Source organism: Atractosteus spatula, chromosome 6, assembly GCF_055471065.1.
Source record: "Atractosteus spatula isolate fAtrSpa1 chromosome 6, fAtrSpa1.hap1, whole genome shotgun sequence".
In the NCBI taxonomy this organism is placed as follows: Eukaryota; Metazoa; Chordata; class Actinopteri; order Semionotiformes; family Lepisosteidae; genus Atractosteus; species Atractosteus spatula.
The window spans coordinates 52,803,270-52,823,990 of record NC_142711.1 but is presented as its reverse complement, the minus strand read 5'-3'; the positions used below and the strand labels follow the sequence as shown (position 1 = coordinate 52,823,990).

Below are 20,721 nucleotides of genomic sequence, written 5' to 3'. Positions count from 1 at the left end.
CATATCATTCATTATTCATGACCATCTGTCTCCTCAAATTGCTTTTAAATAGACGGCTCAGACTTGTTAGTCGTTCAACTACTATGATATTGGGATTGCTCAGTAATTCAGAATTTTCCATTTTCTGCTGGACATTTAAGCAACAAATAGGCAAGCAAGCTCTTTCCTAACATGAAAACATCACATGCAGAAAAACACAAAAAAAACAGCAAAACTATTAATATAAAAAAGTAAAAGAAGAAACAGCATAACAACAAGCAGGTAAATACAGTATGTATATTTATTGTTGTTGTTGTTGTTGTTTGACATTCAACTCGGTGCTTTGGCCAAACTGAACTGTAATGCATTCCTTCTGTGTAAAAGAAGAAAATACACACAATAAAAAACAGCAGACAGGTTAAAACTCACAGCTTCTAGCACAACATAGCCACTGACGTGTGGTATGGTACTGGTGAACTGTAACTGCTGTTTTCACTCATCTGTCAATCTAACCTCATTTGTTTTTCCAAAAAAGGTGCATGTCAGTATCTATTTCTTTGGGATATGGCTGGCATAATATGTCCACTGAAAAATAGTGTGCATGAGAAAGTCTATGCAAACCAAACTATCCTTTAACCTCAATGGTTCCTGGACACCTGTATTTTGTTTTTCAGACATAAGCATAACGCAACCTTGTTACCTCCTGCCTATTTACACTGTACATCCTACCTGTTTAGAAACGTCCTCCAAACTAACCATAAAATCATTCTGAAGCAAAAAATGCTACAGGTACGTTTTTAAAATAATAAAAGTGAAAATGCAGACCAAATGATATTCACCGAAAAAAGCAGGTTCACTTTATGATAGCTGATTTTTTTTATTTTGATTTGGAAAACAAATCTAGTTACAGTATGTGTACAGTATGTAGTTTTGGACCAAAGCAAAGATTTCAAAGTAGGTCGACTGGACAAGTCGATGTGTCGGTGAAGTGGTGCGATAGATCTCATCACTGTTACCCTTAGCTACAGTATGTTTCTTATAAGCCCACTGTTACACATTAAAACTACATTGAACCGTTGACAACGTCTTGTTTTCATTCTTTTTCTACCGGATCATGATAGTTTTCACAAGAAAACCTATAGCCCACGCAGCAGTCTGCGTTGACAGTAATTCCCCTTTAAAATACGGCACAAAAAAAAAAGCGAAAGCCAGTCAGTCCTCTACGCTAAGTTTCTGATCCCACAACGTTTTCTTTAAGCAATCCAGGAAACTGAAACACTGCTGAAAAGGAAGTGCATTTTATCAGCTCTCGCTAAATCGACAATGTCTTTCGCGAATGGCGAGTTAGCCTGGACTGTCGTGCGCCTATCGGTGCTGTCAGAAAGCACCGACAAGGCGGGTCTTCCTCAGCACTGTGTTGTTTCCAGAAAAGAAAAAAAAAGGGAAAAATAAGAAAGATTTTGTTGTTGTGCTTCACCGTTTCAAACTGACTTTTTTTTCCTACTGTGCTATTTCATTTGCTAATTTTGGTTTATTCACAGGTAAATCGGTTTTATTTTACATAACGTCTTACATCCGGAATGCCTTTTATATCATTTTCTTTTAAACAGAAGCAGATGTCCGACACAGTGGAGTGTGGAATAACCCCCAAAATGATACAGTTTTCACACCAGAAAAATCGAGAAGTGTGGCAGATTTGCAGTGTAGTGTAACGTAAGGATGTAAAAAATGAAAACCAAAATATTCTTCTTATTAGTTTTTGTTTCCTTTCCACGTTTTTGACAAGAGCTGATGGGTATGTGCAAATTGTGTTTTAAAACTGCAGTACCTTGCTGAGTCATTTTACATTTAGGTTGTGTGATTCGGGATGTGATTGCTGTGTAATACCTGAATTGTCCATTTATCCTTTCTTATTTTTTGGGGGGTCTTTTTAAAAGCTATTTTTCGTGTTAATGTTTTTGTTGTTGACCGACAAGCTACAGTTAGCCCCTGTGTTACATAACCTACTGAGGGAACAGTCGTTCACATCCTTAAATTGATTTACTTTTATATGACTATGTATCGCTGCTTTTCCTGTGAGAGACTCCTAGGCTGAAATTGTATTTGAACGAGGTGAAAACACAGGGTGCATGGTTTTATTTGTATTTATTGGCAGGAGCTTAATCGAGTCAGAAGAGGCTTTTCTGACAGCTGTCACATCGTTTTAAAGAAAGCAGAGCAAAATGCAGGGATCATTACAAATAGTAACGATACTAGTAACTAGTTTTCACAGACACGTGGATGTCATGCTATGTGGACAACGTGGGCATTTTTAATTTAGAACAGGTGACGTTATTTTGCATATATACTGCTATATGGGCCAGTGGCCACTGCTAGTTGATGCGGTCATTGGTAGAGCAAGGTGCTAACGTGCCTAATTTAACAGACTCGATGGGTTTATGTTTTATTTTTTTTTGCAGTGTCTTCATTTGTTATGATGCGCTTATCAGAAGAGTGTCCGTCAGAATTATTCCAGCTTTCGCATCGTTGTTTTTTCTTATAAACATTGCTGGGTGCTTACGTTCAGTGCTGTGGCCTTCGGCCTGTTTGGGTTTGTTAAGCTTCGTCTCTGTAGGAGTATATCTAACAAATCCTGGATTGTCTCAAGCTGTTCAACAGTACAATGGCATTGCTCCAGACCAAAGCTCAGATAAACTCTCTCTCAAACTATGTCGTTTAGTGAGGTTGTGATGGAAACACTGGACAGCGTGGCTTATCTGTTTTTTTCTGCCATCACTTGATATAGAATAAATTACATTTCTGTATGGAGTGAATTTTGCATTGCTAGCAGGACAAAGTCCAGGGAGGTTACTAATCAAAGGAGGACCCTCTTATCCTTATGACAGGCTATGCAGTGCGTGATAATTGGATTAATGTTTATGATGTATGAAGTATAGATCTTTTTGATGAAGATGGCAAGACCTGAATGTTTGTTTTTGTGTGTGTAGGTTTCATACGACATGGAATTAAAAAGTTATTGTACAGCATGCTGTGTACCTCTACAACTTCTTGAAGAATAGACTGTTGCTCTTAGACTTTTCTAACAGTTTGTTTTTACAATTTTTGAATTGAAAAGTTATTTCTGTTTACAAAGTTCAGAATTGTACTGTATTTAAATTAGCGGTCTTGGAACAAAATGTCACAGTTGCCAGCACAATATAGAGCACACACAAACCCACCTGCATGATGTTGCCTATCCTTTGCGTATCAACGCATATCATTGCGAAGAGAGTCATTCTTTCTTTGGACACTAAAGAGGAAATCATTGTGCTTTGGGTGAATAAGGTGGGATGCTGTGGTTTGGTTTTGTTTTTTTCTAGAAACCAGGAATCTATGCTGTAATGGACTAAAGAAAAACATGGGTTGGATGAACATCATGACAAGTGCTCACCTATAACTTTTGAATGAGCTGACCCCAAAGAGAGGAGAGGGTTTGAGCTGGGGAAGAGCTGTTGCTGTTTAGCTGCTGTTTAAGTTCGACAGAGTCTGCACATAGAGAGAAGACTATGAAATGTGTGAAATAAGACCGTTAAACACTCACTTCGTTCTCAAAGGCTTTAGCAGTGGTAAGACCAACACTGCCTTTGGCACTTAATCCCACCATGGTCGGTGTCCAGTTTCGCATTTACTGCCACTTTTAAAAGGTGCCGTATCACGAGTTAGGTGTCTGGTGACATGCTTGCAGCAAGGGAGGGTATGAATGGTAATGTGATACAAAGAGTTGTCTCTTGGTTTTGTAGGTTCTTCCTAGAAACTCTTCTCGGGTTTTTGCCTGAAGTGGGAAATTTTGGGGCTGGAAGAAACCATTGCTAGCAAATGCAACAGTGATCTGGGATTGGTTTCTGAAGATTTGTATTATTGATGGCTTGTGCAGTGGAAACATCAGCGATTACAGTCATGAGTTGTGACAAGCCCTCTCCCGTTTTATCTTGACATTTTTAATGTTTTAAGTACGTTCAGTTGAGCAAGTTGTCCAGCTTGGTGTTCTGCTGTGATGTATTGTTTCTACCTTCCACTAAAAGGTTGTCAGCTTTCTGTCGTGACTAATGGTATCTGGATTGAGCCCATCAGTGTGTTGGGTGTTCATCAAGCTTCAGAAAATCTGGACATTTGGAGACTAAGTACTAAGCCTTTATTGAATATTCATTGCTAGGATATTATGTCATAATAATATGATCTTTTCACAGTTCCAAAACTAAACTGTATGTTTAAATTGAAAAGTAAATTACATTTGCTCATTGCGACCTTTATTGAAAATGAATATCTTATCTGCTTTAGCCCTTATTGCACTGGACAACTTAATCAAATTCTTAGAGTAAACAGCCATTCTCTGTCAAAATTATTATTGAAAAATCTGGACTGTAAAACATGGAAAAGGAATTATTAATAATGACAAGTTAGTCGCACACTGTGAGACAAAAAGAGTAAAATCGTACTCTTTCAACTGTGGAGCTTTCAACTTCTTCAGATGTCAGGGCTTTACTGCTGGAATGATTGTCTTTCCTTTTCAGTCTGGAAAAAACCTCTGCTTTTGCTCTTTGCAGCTCACAAGCTGACACAGTTCCCTGCAGTGTCCTCTATAGATTATGTTTGCATGTTTTTTATTTGTATTGACTATGGTTACCAGGCTTCAAAGTCATTAATAGTCACTTTCACAGAGGTTTAGCAGTAACAGCCTTAAGTCTTAGAGCTACATCAGAATCCTGTTCTGTATCAGGTGTCTGCTTCTTCGGAGACCAATGTCTAACCTGTTTGTACAGTATATCCAAGATTCATGCATGTGTTATTTAATAATAATTTTGCTCAGGGAAAGATGAGAAGATGAGAAATTAAAATAGTGCTCCTGAAAACAAAAGAACAAGCCCTTTGGTGCTTAAAGGCACCAAGGGCATATTCTCTGCTTTCTGACATGATTTGGTACCGTTCTTAGTCAGATTATCAGTGTGAGCTGCCGAATCACACGATTAAGAGTATTGCTTAAACAGAAGGGACTTTTCCAGCAGTTTCATTTACTGAAGTGCTAAGGATATTTTGGGCATTTATGGACTGAAAGCAGTGCTTTTGAGGTCGAATAGAGAGCTTTACAAATCTGACATCCTCTAGGTCTTGAGTCAGCTTTACCTTATTAAAGAAAGTGGAATAATTACGCACTTCTGTCAGATATCAGATAGGAAGTACACGCCCTGCAGTTGAGTCGCATGCACTGTGACAGCTTCCTTTTACAGCGTTTGCCTTTTGGTTTCACTCTGGGCTATGGGTGTCTGTGGAACTTTTTTTTTCATGTAGTCATTTGCTCTTTTCCAGGTTCCAGTGCCTCCCGTTCATGAAAAGACCTTGTGCTAAATGAATAACTGTTGCCATGTTCAGCTTTGAAGGCGATTTCAAAACAAGACCCAAGGTGTCTCTGGGGGGAGCAAGCAGAAAGGTGAGATTCAAGGTTGAGTCAGTGTAGTTCCGATATTTTCAGATATCTTCACTGTATCTTCACAGATTGTTCCCAGTAGCCAAAGTGTGTCTCTGCGAGTGACGGAGGTCCCTGCAGCAGATGTGGAATGCGAAAGTATTCAGCTGCTTAGTGCAGCTCCGAGAATGCACTGTTATTGATTTTAGAAAACAACAGATCTGATGTTTAATGGAAAAAAAGTAGTTGTCCTGTCATGATCGTGGATGTTATTCTGGATTTCTCATGACGTTTCGATCGTGGCTGCTGTTTTTAGCGGAAAGTGGTTTTGAATCCCAACATCAAATTAAATCACTGTTCTTTGTTTCCTATTCTATGCAGAAACATTTTGTCATGAAAATATTGTGTCTACCCTTATTATATTATAGTTGCTAAGTTATGTTTTTGTTATGTCAGCGGCATGGAATAAACCTTTTTGGTTTGTTGACGATTTCCAGATTTTTTGAATGGCTTTCTGTTCCATTATTAGTACAGTTGTTTTTGTTTGTCAATCATATACCTGCCCAGTTTGGAATGGTCAATTGTTTCTTTGCATCTTGGCAAATGTCAATGATTTCTCCACAGCAAGAATAAGAATCTGCTCACCCATCAGAACCATTTTTGGTGTAACAGACTGCTAGCTCCATAATGACCTATGGGAGGGTTAGCACCAATTAGAGAAGCAACACATCCCTCACTGACATCATTGCAGGGAGACCATCATTGCAGAGAGAACCCTAGCCAATACCAATAATACCAACCCAACAGTGCACTGTTAGTTGTGTGATGTTGCCTTAGGAACCCATTCACAGTTTGCCTCTGATGTGACTTGGGCAGTAGTACCACTTTCTAGCCCTTAGACCTCAGAAGCCGAGCACAGCTGGGCCAGGTTAGTAATGGAATGGGATGCCTCCATTGAAAACCAGGTGGCTACTTTAAGTGATTTTGGTAAATCAGTACGTGGTATTTTTCCCCTGTGGACCAGAATGTCCAAAACCAAAACCCAAGTATGGTGACCGGAGACACTGCTGTGGGAGACGTTGTCCTTTGGATGAGATGTTTAACCAAGGTCCTGACTGCTTCGTCATTAAAGATCCTGTGGTAGTTTTGTACAATTTTGCCTACCTACAGTTCCCCTATAATTAAACAGTTGGAGCAATTTCTTACTTCACCTGTTCCGCTGTACAGGTGGTCTGCTTTGTTTCCTATGTGTGACTGAAGTCTGTATTGTGTATAAAGAGTGTTGGGATTCTTTGAGATGAAGAGTGTTATCTAAGTACAAAGAATTATTATTTATGGAATGATTTCTAGCCTGTGTTTAACTGTTCCCTTTAATCATTTCAAGGAGGAAAAAGCATCACTTCTGCATCGGACACAAGAAGAAAGACGAAAACGGGAGGTAAGGTTACAAAAAAATAATTTGGCTAGCTAAAAGAGCCCTTGAACACAGCAAATGGGAACTGAACATAGCTGAGTTACTAAAAAACACCAAAAGCAGTGTGAGCTGTGGAATAGTCATATATGACCTCATCTTACACGGCACTCACAGAGGTCATTATCAGCTGTTGCCCTAGGATAAAGACAAATATAACTGGGCTCTCGTAGATACAAATAAATATGAGTGCGCGTAAACAAGTTAATTTGGAAATTATCTAATGAATATGCTTTTCAGGAAGAGAAGATTGTTTTACTTTTCAACATATTCCCCGGGCACAGCCACGGTCAGTTCTGCCATTGCCTTATGAGGTTATGGATGCTCTGGTAATATAACGAGGACTGGCTGGATCTTGACTAGTGCAACACCCAGCACTGTTGCTTGAACCTTCTTGTCTGGACAGTTGGAGAGATTGACAGTGTGAGTTCAGTTCTGCAGCATGGGTAGGGTAAAAGCTGAATGCCACTCCCAACAGTGTACTGTATGTGGTGAGTGAGCTGCAGCATTTCTGATCCTCAGATATTGTCTTTCTACTGCATGGATGCCTGTTTACCAGTCTTATTCTGCAACATGACAGCATGTGCCCATACATAGCAGAGGCTATAGCTCAGTGCATTGCATTGATGATTTTGGTTTTGACTTGATACTTGACACCTCATTTATAGTCTGGATCTTGAGCCATTGGCTTTTCATCTGCTTGACCCCATGTAGAAGCTCCGAGTGGTTGAAATTTCAGTGGTCCAATTGGCAGTGCAAGACTGACCAGCCAACATCATGAACAAAGGTAGTTATGTATATATATGGATGTGCAATGGACAAAAGCTGAGAAGTGAGTAGGACCCACTGGTGAAGAGCATTTGGTGGGAAATTCACTTAACTTATTTACAGTATTTGCTCTTGTACATCAGCACCTGTTGTCAAGGGTCAAGGGATTTCCTTGTAATTTGTTTTTGGTATGTTCACAGCTTGGCAAGTTTTTCATCTTGTAAGACCACTGCACTCACTTTTATGATGCCAGCCCTTTTAAGTTAGTCATACTTGAACTGGATGTTTTAAGTGTTAAGTTTAGGGGACTGTAGGTTCATTGCAACAGCACCACTACCACCCAGTTCAGTGAACAGAGATATCTGTGTGGAATTTGGCTGAGTCAAGATTCCCATGTGTGGCCCTCAGCCATCTTGAAGACCACTGACTGTTGTGTGCTAAGTAGTATTTTTAGAAACTGACAGTACACATTTTATATTAATACATTAAAATTATTTGAAAACATGAGTTGAGTGGTTCCAAAGACACTAAAATGAACCAGAAGTTCACAAGGGGCTCCAAAGCCGTACCTTATCTGTTACTGCTTTACAATTTAGAGTAATGAGGTGTCAATTGTAGGTTTTGATCTGCATGTCATGTTGTACTTTACACAACAATACTATGTCGATGAGTGTGCCGTGGTAGATCCTGGGTTCAGCTTGGGTTTTTGCTGGTTTTTCCCCCATGTTTGTGTTGGTTATGTCTTAGTTTGTGTTCTGGCTAGGTGAATTCTGACTTGTCCCTGTTTGAGTGTGGTGCCCTGTGATAGACTGTCCTGACCAGACTGTAGTACTGCTGGGATAGGATCATGGTTGTTGCAATTCTACCCGGGAAAAAATAGATAATAATTCTGATTTTAGATGGATGTACAGTACATAATGATGATAATGATTGCAAGAGACGGTAGATTTCTCTTGTGCTCATCACCTGCTCCTAGGTGAGCTTGTGCATCAGTTATTTGTGAGGCAATACTTATCGCATATCCTACAGTATATTTAGATTTTGGGCAGTTCTTAAAAGATCATTTGTGAAATATGTTTCCGTTTGTCAAAAGTGTTTTTGAATGTTACTGGAGAGCTAGTCTTCTATGTCAATTCTTCACTAGTTGCAATGCAGATTTGAGGACTGGGTCCACCATTTTTTTGCACTCAAATATATGACATTTTCCTTGTTTGATACAGGTAGGATTTTCAGTATACGAGTGAAAACTGTTTTAAACAGTCTGATGAGAATCAGTGAGGACGCCTCTGTCTTCCTGAAAACGTTGTTTAGCTTCTCAATATCACATCCTTACAGAACCCAGTGCTCGTTGTTTATTACAACACCGCTTATGTGGAAAAAATGTTTTGACAAGGACTTTTGTTAATTATCTACTGAGTGTCTCTGCAATTCCTTCCCAGGATGAAAGACGAAGACTGAAAAATGCAATTATTATTCAGTCCTACGTGCGAGGATATAAAGATAGGAAACAACAGGTATGTTTTTCCTTATATTAAAATAGTTCTGACATGCACACACAATACTTTATATGATGACAAACAGTAGACCTCTAAAAAAGGTGTTTTTTCATTTAATTTCCCTGATGTTCTCAGTTACGCACATACACTATTTGTTAAATTGACATAGATTAAGTGTTTTAAAATGACTCATCACTTGTAATTTCTTTTGAATTTTTGTGCTTCCATCTGTGGATAAATAAGGTGCTTTTTATTGTTTTGTTTAACTTTTTAATATGAAGCTTTTATGAATTAATTCTGCAGACCACTGAATCAGCTGTCTCTCAAGTTTGTAACATACAGGATTTGCCAGTATCCTTAAATCAGTATAATAGGCTTTTGATATTATAAACTTATGACCTTTTAGGAGCAAAACATAACATCAAACTAATAAAGAATATTAGTGGTGCAATGGATGTCTTTTAATTCATGTGTGCTAGTAGAGATTCTGATCTTCGCATACCTTGGAAGAACAGCTTTTTTTGTGTTGGGTTTCCAGCTCTTCCCTAATTGATTTTAGTTACGCGCTTTCTCTTAACGTATCCCTTTCTTTTTCCAGCATGCCATTCAGAGAAGCGAGTTTGATCGTTGTGCTTGTCTAGCACAGTCAGGCGGAGGGATTTCCCTTAGCGATGGAGCCAACCTGACTCTTTTAGTACGGCAGCTTTTATTTTTCTACCGACAGAGTGAAGATTCAAATAGATTGGTAAGAGGACCAGTGATATTAATGATATCACATTTTTTGGGGGGGGGGGGGGGACGTGCAGTTTCCATTTTAATAGCCAACAGCTTTTAAATCCTGAAATGGTTCAACCCATAATGCACAGAGAATCTTATTTCCATCCCTGGATTAGGAGCACAGTGTTAATATGAGATGTACTCACAGTACTTTCATGTTGGCCCAAGTCTGCAGTGATTCGCTATTGATATAATGCTGAAATCTAGCCTCTAGCAGGGTGATGAAGTCAATTGGAAGCTGCTGCTGAGTATGCACTTTTTTGCAGATATGGATGTGCCAGAATTTGGTGAAGTCCAACGTCCAGTTTATCAAGCAACTGGCGGGTCCTGACCGACAGACGTGTGTTTTTCAGATAAAGAGGTTGCTGGGCTTATGTTGCAGGTATAGTCTATCCATTCCACCAGACCAAACATTAAAACATCCTTTTTTTAAAGTTGATCACATTTTGGTTAAACCAGGACTGTTCTGGTTTGGTTGAAGAACTTCAATCTCAACCAAGCCAATTAAGGAAGTATATGTTGTGAGAACTGTAGCCTTCAATATGAGTAGAATTTTATGCAGTCGACTTGCATCTTACGCACTCTCAATTTGCAGGTTTATGCAGTCAGCCCTGCAAAATAAAAAAAAAACAATGAAAGAATTCTTTATTCTATTTACTGTTTTTATACTCGGATGTAATATATTGTATTACCATAAGAGGTTAGTAGAGGGTTTTTAGAAGGGTTATATGGTAAAATTTGACTTTATGCGAATTTGGCTTTACAGTCTACTCAAAATCCCTAACCCTCATGTAAATTGCGAGTCTAGTGTATTGTATTCTGTGGTAGTAGGAAAATTGCGAATACGTATCTCACCTGAATGCGACACTAGTATTTTTATCATTTGAATCTCTCTGCTCTGTAGATGCCAATGTCCATTTGAAATACTTATGAGTTATATGCTTTGCCCAGGAATATAAGAGCTCTTTCAGTACGCAAGAGCAAAGAGCCCTACCTGCTAAATAGTATTTCTAATTATACTGTATGATTTCCTCATCCAGACCTCCAGTTTTTTATTGCAAACATCAGCCTTTAAGTTAGGGTTTGCGTGTGTTAATTGCCATGCGGTTCAGTTTGAAGGCAGAATTAATTTGAATTCACACACAAAAAAAGGCTTTACAGGCCTACCTAGAGAGTTTGGGACATGTTTCTGTCTTTATCATTCACCGTGAGGACTAAAAATCTATCAAATATTTAATAAAATTAATTTCTTGAAAAGCTCACTATGTATCTGCTGAATGTCATGTTTTTTTTAATTCTAGGAAGGTATATAAAAAAGGCACAGACGAGAGGAGACACTTTAATCCCAGTTGTTAGAATAGTGTTGGAAGTCCAAACTTCCACAAGCCATAATTCCTGTAGAGTGTCCTGAATTTAGTCACGCTTAGTTTGCTGCTTTTTTATTATCTGGTGTTCAGACATGGTATGTTTACTGTAGTGTTCTGACTTTGTGAAACCATGTTAGGACTTAATTCCTCTGACACTAGTAGCTTTGTAAAGAGTTGCACTGCTGGGGCACATTGGTGATCTTATATTTAGAACTACCCAAAATCTGTCATTGAGGGAGTGAGATGGAATGAAGTGGTGATCTTCATATACTAAAATCAGATAGTACTGTAGATACTTCTGAATAATCCGGCAGAGGATAATCACGATGTATAATCATGTTTTTGTTTAATTCCTAGACTTTTGCAGACTTGCAAGGATGACAATTTGAATGTTGCAGTTCCCATGAGAATGCTGGAGATATTTTCTTCAGAGATAACTTATTTGCCTGTTCTTCAAGATGCTAATTGTGTAGCGTCTTTAATTGAACAAATTTTGCACTATATGGTACATAAAGGTCAGTATCCTTCCAGGGCTATTTTTCCAGATGTTTTCATGTCCGTATTTAATTTGGTAATATACCTTGTAAACTTAATTTATCATTGGAATGTAAAGGATTCTAAACATGAATATTGAATTATCTTACTATAAATGTATTGGTAGATATATAATTTAGAATAGTGTATTCCTTTAAATGGCTGAAATGTGGAATACTCATTTATTTTATAGAATTCGTTTTTCACTGTCTTTCAGGGTACTACAGATCCCTTTACATTCTAGTCAATCACAAGCTTCCTCCAAGTTTAGAATATCGTGATGCTCCTCGCGTTCCTCTTGCTAGCGCTCTCCTGGAGCACATTCTGAAGCCATTGCACTTTACGTACTCCTCCTGTGCAGAGGGAGCAAGGTAAGAGCACTGTGCCTGTGCCCGACATCTTTAAACTGGTCTTCCCGTCCTGTTTGGACTGGTGGAAATGTTGCACTGGGGATTCTACATCACAGACCTCTAAAAATGTACCTTGGGTCGAGCATTTCTTTTGTCCCTGTGATTCACAGTAAAATCACCCTGTAAACTGAAACTGGAAGCTATTCGTTCCACTGGTTACAAGGACACTGTAATTGCTTCGCCAGTTTGTTTACAACCAGCTGAGGAGTCTGGCTCACTTTTATAGCTTAACAAGAGGAGAGTTATCAAGTGTTTGCCCTGCATTCTGAACGTTGTTAGCCGCGCACGTTGGTTGACTTTCTTTGTAAAGAAAAGTAAGAAAGAGTTGTAGTCTGTAGAAACTAGATGCAGTTTTGACACTTAGTTAATATTAGGTCATTCAAACACAGTAGTTAAACAGCTGCATTTGATGAGAATGGTTGAAGTTACAGTTCTTCAGAAAATATAGTTTCCATATAAATGAAAATTAATTTATGATGTTATCTCTGTATACTAGTATGGTACTAATAAAAATGTGCTTGTGTGTTGCAAAGTACTGTTAAAGGACATATGGTTGGACACTAGAAGACCCAAAGAAATTGTAATTGCTCACACGCTATTTTCTTGAACTGTTTTCAAGTTTAATTCAACTTGAACATTTTCCTTTATTGTGGAACCTTACCACATAAATTCGGGAAATCTAAATATATTGTGTCAAAGGCTTTTTTTGTGTCCATTGATACTATAGCTTGTATACAAATTCCATCATATTTGTTACTGTCCTATATGTCCTAAATTTTTGTTTTTGTGTCAAAAATTTAAAAGTGCTCATATATCATAGGATGTTTTCTCTGATTAAAAAAAAATATTCAAAGTTTTCATTGATGTACAGCAATATTTGCAAGCAGTGGGACTGAGACTCCCTGACAGATCTCTTTACACACTGTATATGTATATACGCATAGTGAATATTCACGTTGTTGGTTGTCAAATAATTGTTTTATACAAGGTCTGTGTATATTTTTTACGTTTATTAGATACACACAATTATCAGATTTATGATTTTTTTTCAAGGATAAGGAAAGAGATACATTCATAAATTAATTATTCAAATACAAACAGTAACTCAAGAGTGGGGAAAAAAAACGTGTGGTGGAATTAAAAAAGAATTAATTCATCCAAAGGAAGACTTTACAGAGTGTGCACCTTCAACTTGGCAGTCAATCGGTTTGCTTAGTGGCACAAAATTCTCATCTGACTCTTTGGGAAATGGGCTCTGGTGTTATCCACCTCAGAGTTCAGAGGCAAGACTCTCAAATCTCAACCCACAAAGGTTTAAACTAACCCAGGCTTTCTACTGTACGTGGGGAAAAAAAGGGTGTATGTACAGTAGCATACTGTAGGCTCTGAATTTTTCCTGCAAACTGTGCTTGTGGTGTTCCCTGACATGGAGTCACCAACAACCACGGCGTCTGTTCGGTTGGGTTGAGTCCTGGCATTGTAGTGGCTCCTTGGTTTTACTAAGTAAGCTGCATGAGACCTCATGTGTGTGAGTGAGTAACTTAGTGAAAACATTGTGTAATAAAGTATTTTCATTTAGTAGTTAAGACTTTACTTGAAACACCCTTTTTTGGCCACACACTAGCTTTACTGCTTGGTTCTGTTACTGTGTAAGCACAGTCACCCCTTTATTATTGAGAGGTGACTGAGGAGGAGGAAAATAGGTTGCTAAAGTGAAAGCTTATATTATTGATTCATGTTTGGAAAAATACAATTCCTCGTATAGTAGCAGGTTTGAGCTTGGCCAGTACCTGGATGGGAGACCTCCTGGGAAAGCAAAGGGTGCTGCTGGAAGAGGTGTTAGTGGAGCCAGCAGGGGGTGCTCACAATGCGGTCGGTGTGGGTCCTAATGCCCCAGTATAGTGACGGGGACACTATACTGTAAAAAAGGCGCCGTCTTTCAGGTGAGAAGTAAAACAGAGGTGCTGACTCTCCGTGGTCATTACAAATCTCAGGGCGTTTCTCTAAAAAAGTAGGGGTGCTACCCTACTTTTCAAGTCAAAAGGGAAGTCAGACTTCCCCCTGGCCTTTACCAATCAAGACCTCCTAGTTTGAATTGACCTCATTAGTCTGATCTCCTCCCCACTGATAGCAATCAGGTATACATTAATGTATTCTGCATTTTGAGTACGGAGAGTACAGGGCCTGCTAGTGTTGTATGCACAGCAGGTTTGTGTTTGTTTTTTCTCCTTCTCAAGCCTGTTGAATAATGCGTGCGCCCGGGGCCTGTTTGTGTGTTCCAGACAGTATGTGTTTGCAGCCTTCACCGAGGAGTTCATATCCGCGCCTTTCACGGAGCAGATATTCCACTTCTTCATCCCCGCGCTGGCTGACGCTCGCTGCTCTTTCCCCTTTGAGCCCTTTCTCAGCGCGATGCTGGGGGCCGGGAGCGCCGGCGCGGAGCCCAGACGCAAGGCGCCCTGGCTCTTCTACTTTGTCCTGGCGGTGGGGGAGACGCACTTAGGTAAGAGGAGGAAGCCGGACAGGCTGACGTCCCCTGTGCGGCGCTACTTCCTGATTTCTGAGTTGTGTGCCGATACTGAGGCGAGAAGAGTTTCCATGCTGGCGGCCGACGTAATGAAGCGGGAGGAGCAGGAGGGACTTGCCAGTGGTTCTCGGTTCAGTGTGATGCGTCAGTGGACCCAAGTGAAATTCCTCAGTTGCAGGTGTTTGTTTGAGTGGTGTCTGAGGACGTCAAGGTCGGACGGGATGTCTTGACATTGTTGCGTCTCAAATGCGGAACCAAAGAGGTCGATATCGACAAACACGTGAGGATCTGTTTCTTTGATAAGTATAGACCCATCTGGAAGTTGGCGTCAGTACCTGGAGGAGCCCTAGCCATGACTTTCAGGTTTCATCTGAAAATTGCAAAGCAGTCCCGGGCTTCACCTGTTTCATGGACTACCACTGCATTATGCGTCAGTAGGCAATTTGAACCAAGGCAGCATAATTGGGCATAAGACAAGAAAGCAGACTAGATGACCTGTCCTTGTTTTAGATCCTGTGTGGATGGATGGATGTTTGCCCATGATGCCTTCCGGCATGTAGGGACAGCGACATCCTGTTTCTGTTTCCGTAACATTAGTTTTTTTACAACATGGAGGACCTGGCGCCCAATGTGGGACATGAACCCACTCTTCTGAGATTATGAGTCTAATGCTCTACCAGCAGAGCTAGCCGGGGCCCAATTTAGATGTGTGTTTTAATATTATTTCTTTCTTTTGTACCTTCATAACCCCTTTCTAGATTCACAGTCACTTTAATCAAACTAGAACGCTAACATTATTTTTGCCTTTGTATTGGTTTAATCTTACTTAAAGCATCGCCAGAGCAGCAGAGGGTTTAACCTTTTTGGATTTGTTATGCACATGGCTTTTTCTCTCTGTGTGCTGGCAGGTGGTCTCACAGAAGAGGGTTTATTGCTGTACTTGAGAACACTACAAACCCTGCTGCCCCAGCTCCCTGTATCAATGGCCAACACCAGACAGGAGGTACTGAGTGACTCTGAAGACGAAGATGACACCAGCATCAAAGCAGTGTCCACACAGGTAACAGGAATAGCTCTAACATGCACAAAAGAAAGCTATTGGAAGTGGTAAGGCATTGTTTAGCTGTTAGTAGTTGGTAATTTATAGCTAATAAATGCTTTATAGTGGCCTATAGTGGTAGTTTTTGTAGTTTCATAAAATTCATATCCTGCTTAAACTTTTTTCCAGCTTTTCAGCCAGACTTCAGGCTAGTCTTCAGAATTTATTAGGTAATCATAATTATTGCTACCTTGGCGTCTTGGCCAAATTAATTTCCCCCTGGCCTTTACCAACTGTTCAGTTGGAATGTTTACTGCTCTTTCCCTAGAAAGTTCTTCAGCTAAATATACAGTTTTATTTCTTCATGCAAATCTCATCTGTTGCCTGTCAGAGGCAGCTGTTGATAGAAGGCACGCGCTTGCGCTTGCTGGCTGGCGAAGGTTATGGCCCGTTGCCGTTCTCTGTCTGTGCTGGCAGGACGACACCAGGATATCGGTGCAGTTCATCACTGAGGAGTGCATACACAAGCTGGACACCAAGCAGCAGACGAACGCCCTGCTGAACCTGGTGTGGAGGGACTCGGCCAGCGAGGAGGTCTTCACCATGATGGCGTCCATCTGCCACACGCTGATGGTGCAGCACCGCATGATGGTCCCCAAAGTGAGGTGAGCGGCCCTGCGAGGGTGTAGTCATCGGAGTGCAGCAGGAGGTGGCCTTTCACCGCCTGGGTGGATCTGCCCTACAAATTTAACTGGTGTTCACTGGGGCTGTGCAGCGCGGGGGTTGAGGGGCTTGTGATATGTATGAGCTGCTGCGTATCGAATTTCGTGGTTTTTTTTTCAGCAACAGGTAGTTCTCAATTTACACGGCAGATAAGGTCCTGAAAGCTGCTGCCCAAATTAACAACTAATTTCCCATAACTAGCAAATAGCGGGGTTGCATTCTGGGCCCACTCCCAACTAGAGGTTTCAACTCCCAGATAAAAGCAGTTGCACATAGTTATTCGTGTAATGTGTTTAAGTAGTCGTAATTATAGTTGTAATAAGAATCATTTTAAACTAATTGTTTGTTATTGTTTGTCAATTTCATGTCCGTTTCACTCCGTTTACTCTCGGTGAGTCTTTACATTACCTGAAGGAGAAATGAATGTTTTTGAGTGACGCATTTTATTGCTTTTTATTTAGTACTTTCCCCACATATAGCAGAGTGGTACCCACTATATGACTTCATTTCTCATGGTACAGGGGTTTGCGGCGCAAAAATCTGAATTCAGATCGTACTCGGGACTTGAGTTTGCCAAGGAAACGAGGCAACATGTAACTGTTACTGTAACATTGCGGGTGTTGGGGGGGGCGTTGCCTTGACGATTGCTCATGGACCCCTGTGGCAGGACCAGGGCTGTCCAGAACGGAGCATTGTAGGATTGTAAGAAGCCAGAGTGCAGTTCAGCGAGGTGCCGAAATTAGGTTTTATTTGTTACGAAATGGGCATTTTCAGGAGCAAACGGACGCCCAGAACTGCATTTTCTTGTTATTCTCTACGTTCAGTCTTTTCTTTTACCACCTGAATGCAGCCCCTTTCAATCTCTTGTATTACCCTAAATGTCGAGTTTAAGAGAGCCTCCTGCATATGTATTAAAACTCGCATAAAGATCAACATACATGGTACAGTGGAGTTTTTGACAACACTTATTCCGGTTACTCTAAATGGCAAAAACCTTCTGTGCAACCTTTCCACTCGACAGGTGTCTGTTTGTCTTCCTCAGCATGTATAGAGCATCTACTGTAGATCAAATTCCACAGCACTGTCAGTCTGAGCCATGTCACAGCTGCACTGACTCGCACAGTAGGTCTGTCCAGTTTTGGTGTGCAGAAAAAGCGGGCCTCTCAGAGGAACTACGCGCCGGCTTCACTGCTTCGTCTTCGACTTCGTCTCTGTCACTTTCAGGCTGACAGGGCAGGTTCAGCCACAGCCGGCTACTCCGAACTGAAGTGGTGCTGAACAGGAGAAAAATGACCAGGGATTGAATTCAGAAAAAAAAAAGTTTTAGGAAGCAGTAAACAGATTGCTTTACGTATTAGCAGTAGGTCATTTATTTCAACTCCTTCTGCCCATTTAGGTTGCCTTTTAAGTAAGGCAAGCACTAATGTAAATAATGATGAAGCAAACCAATTAGCTTCTGTCTTCACCCACTTGTGTTTATGGCTGCCAGAGGAAGTAAGATGTCAGTGAAACTGTCATTCCTCGATTAGGGTAATTAGCTCTTTTCAGGATAATTGCATTAGGGCAGGATGTGAGATGGGGAGATCATAGTTGCTGTTGAATTAGGGCGCCTGGCTTTACTGCTGTAAATAACTGGCTTCCCTGGCTAATAATTACTGGATTTAAACGAATCGTTGCTCCTGCTCAGAGTTTACTGGTAGACTTCTGGCAAAGGTGCCCACTGAAGGAAGGAGAACTTGGTGTGCTTATTTGTCTGTAATTGTGAACACAGCTGCTGTTTCCTGACTGCTGATTTACAGCACATCCATGGAGTGTCATTACACAAACAGGGAATTTCTATTAGGTTTAGTCAGCTTTCCACAATAAGTGTTCTTACACAACCTTTACATTAGTAAAAAGTGTGCATATACAAAGATAATACACAGGTGTATCGTTTTTATCCATGTCAATTTTTTTCATCTAAATTTTTACATAGTATGGCTTTTTTTTGTTCTTCCTGTAGAAATACATGCTGTATATAAAACTGCCTTTTGCAGTGCTTCGGGCTCTTTGAACATATATTTAGTGTTTCCTAGCAGGCAGCAAAGATTATGAAATGGTGTGGACAGTACAGAGACTGCAAATATCATAATGCTGTGGAATTACATAGGTTGTCTTAGATATGGGCACTGCTAAAGTTTGAATCTTCTTTTCATTTCCAAGGGATTCCTCAAAGAAAATGTCTTCTCTGTAGCAAGTAGTACATTTACAGTTCTTGACATAGGTTGCTATTGTGAGGACTGCTCGTGCAATATTATATTGCATGTCAAAACAAGTTCTTGTGGCAACTTCTTCTCCTGTTGTATAGGGAATCCAGTTTTATTCAATTTTTATTTTTATTGCGACAACCTTATAACCATATCATTCAATTTCAGTTTGATAATTGAAATCCCAATTCCACAGGGCTAAAGCCTGTCTACTGTGTTGCCCCACTGACACACGGCGTGAAGCTGAGTGAAGTCTGGATAACTCCTGATTACTCTGTCCTGTAAGCTGTAAGCAAAAAAAAACATAAGCAACAATAAAATGAAGAACCTGGCTCAAGCGCAGAGGTGGTACGGCAGGACAATTAAAAAGCTTTTTGAGTTTCATTTAAAACAATTGAGTTTTCTGGACACCTCAAGATATGTGACGTTCCTTTTTGCATATGTCAAGTGACAGAGGGCTGTGGTTATGCAAGTGGAGGTTGGTTTCTCTTTGGGTTTGTCCAAGATCTCGGTTTCTTCTAATTTCTTGTTCATCCATGACCTTTATTTGAAGCCTTGGTCTCTAATCTAAGTCTTATGTGTCGTGGTAGCAGACGTACCTCTAATTGTAATTGCCTTAAATATACTGCAAGAAAGATTGGAATCTGCTTACTGAACCACTCAATGGAAGCTAAGTTTTTTTTATTGCCTTTTCACTGCTACCACTTTTACCATAAATCCTCCTACTCTCTCTTCGTCATTATTGGAGATCTGTACAAAATAATTAGCTCAGTGAAGAAGATGATTTAATGTAGAGTGGGATTGGATAGCTTTACAAGAAGAACATATTGTGCTGTATTTTAATTTATTGTGATCTAAAATGGGGTGTGTAACCCAGGAGCTGCGTATCATAAATATTAATATGGAAGGTTTGTTTCTTTTCTCCTCAAGGATAAATCTAATGGTTATTTAATTCAACTTTTACAGATTAAACCTTTTTCTTCTTTTACATGTAAGGTATACCTATAGAAATTCTAAGTGCTGTTCTTAAACATTTGGACGGTCTTAGGTGTAATTGTTCCCTAAGTGTTTGCTTCACATATAATACAGCCGGCCACACTGCGCCACAGTCATTACCAGCTGTAGAAGGACTGTAAGCAAGCCTGCCGCCCAGATGATGTTTGTTTAGCACACCAACTATAATTGTGTAGTTTACATGGTGGAAAAAACATGAGGCACCAAAGTAATTTCTTCCGCTCTCTCTGTGACGATCTAACACAAAGTTGCGGCTGTTTTGTAAAGGCGCCATTAAAGTTCATATTAGAGTAGGTCTAATTGCTTAGTGCCAGCAGAAGTACAGAGTGGGAAAAAAAACCCTTTCAGTCCAAATACCCAAATGCAGTAATTATTAGAGGTTTGTCACTGGACAAAGTACGATACATTTTAAGATATATTACCAAACTGTAAGTCTTTTTCTAATTATGTATTTTATAAGGGCTGCACATATTCAGTAGGGTGAAGAGAAGAGTGAGGTGCATTTATGTAAATCCACGTGTGTGTAATGTACTATGGATTTTCCGGCAGTGGATAACTGTAATTTCAAAACGGATAAATGTGGGAGACTCATTCATGCTGCAGAGGATCAAATCAGAGCTGTCAGGCCTTTTTGAAACCTATTTCTCTAATGAGATCTTTTCCCTTTTAAAACCGCTCGCTCTAAAGTGCTTCATGTCACAGGGAAGTGGTGTGTTTTACGTGCCCTGGCGTCTTAATTGATATGTTAATTTTGGTGTATTTTTTCCACACGTGAAAAACGGATCCTTCTTTGTATGAGGGATATTGACATTGTAGTGAAGTCTGAGATTAAAGTGTTATGGCTCTCTGCTAATGAAAAAAATTGCTACTTTTTAATTTTGTTTTTCATGAATAATTCTCATTATTTTGCAAGTGTGAACGTAATTTCTA

At 39.9% G+C, this 20,721-nt stretch overlaps 1 protein-coding gene across 2 annotated transcripts in view; it reads left to right on the top strand.

The window, feature by feature from the left end:
• Positions 1-1,365: 1,365 nt before the first annotated feature.
• Positions 1,366-20,721, top strand: part of ube3c (ubiquitin protein ligase E3C) — a 54,827-nt gene continuing 35,471 nt past the window's right edge. Inside the window, exons 1-11 of one of the 2 annotated variants that reach the window (XM_088919608.1) lie at positions 1,366-1,520; positions 5,323-5,443; positions 6,804-6,857; positions 9,098-9,172; positions 9,753-9,899; positions 10,198-10,313; positions 11,656-11,813; positions 12,050-12,203; positions 14,525-14,745; positions 15,678-15,829; positions 16,286-16,473. In XM_088919608.1, coding sequence (XP_088775734.1) covers positions 5,378-5,443; positions 6,804-6,857; positions 9,098-9,172; positions 9,753-9,899; positions 10,198-10,313; positions 11,656-11,813; positions 12,050-12,203; positions 14,525-14,745; positions 15,678-15,829; positions 16,286-16,473 — 1,331 coding nt within the window. In that variant the 5' untranslated portion in view covers positions 1,366-1,520; positions 5,323-5,377. Of the gene's footprint in view, positions 1,521-1,580; positions 1,775-5,322; positions 5,444-6,803; positions 6,858-9,097; positions 9,173-9,752; positions 9,900-10,197; positions 10,314-11,655; positions 11,814-12,049; positions 12,204-14,524; positions 14,746-15,677; positions 15,830-16,285; positions 16,474-20,721 lie in introns of those variants that run through there. The other variant, XM_088919609.1, reaches the window with a different exon arrangement.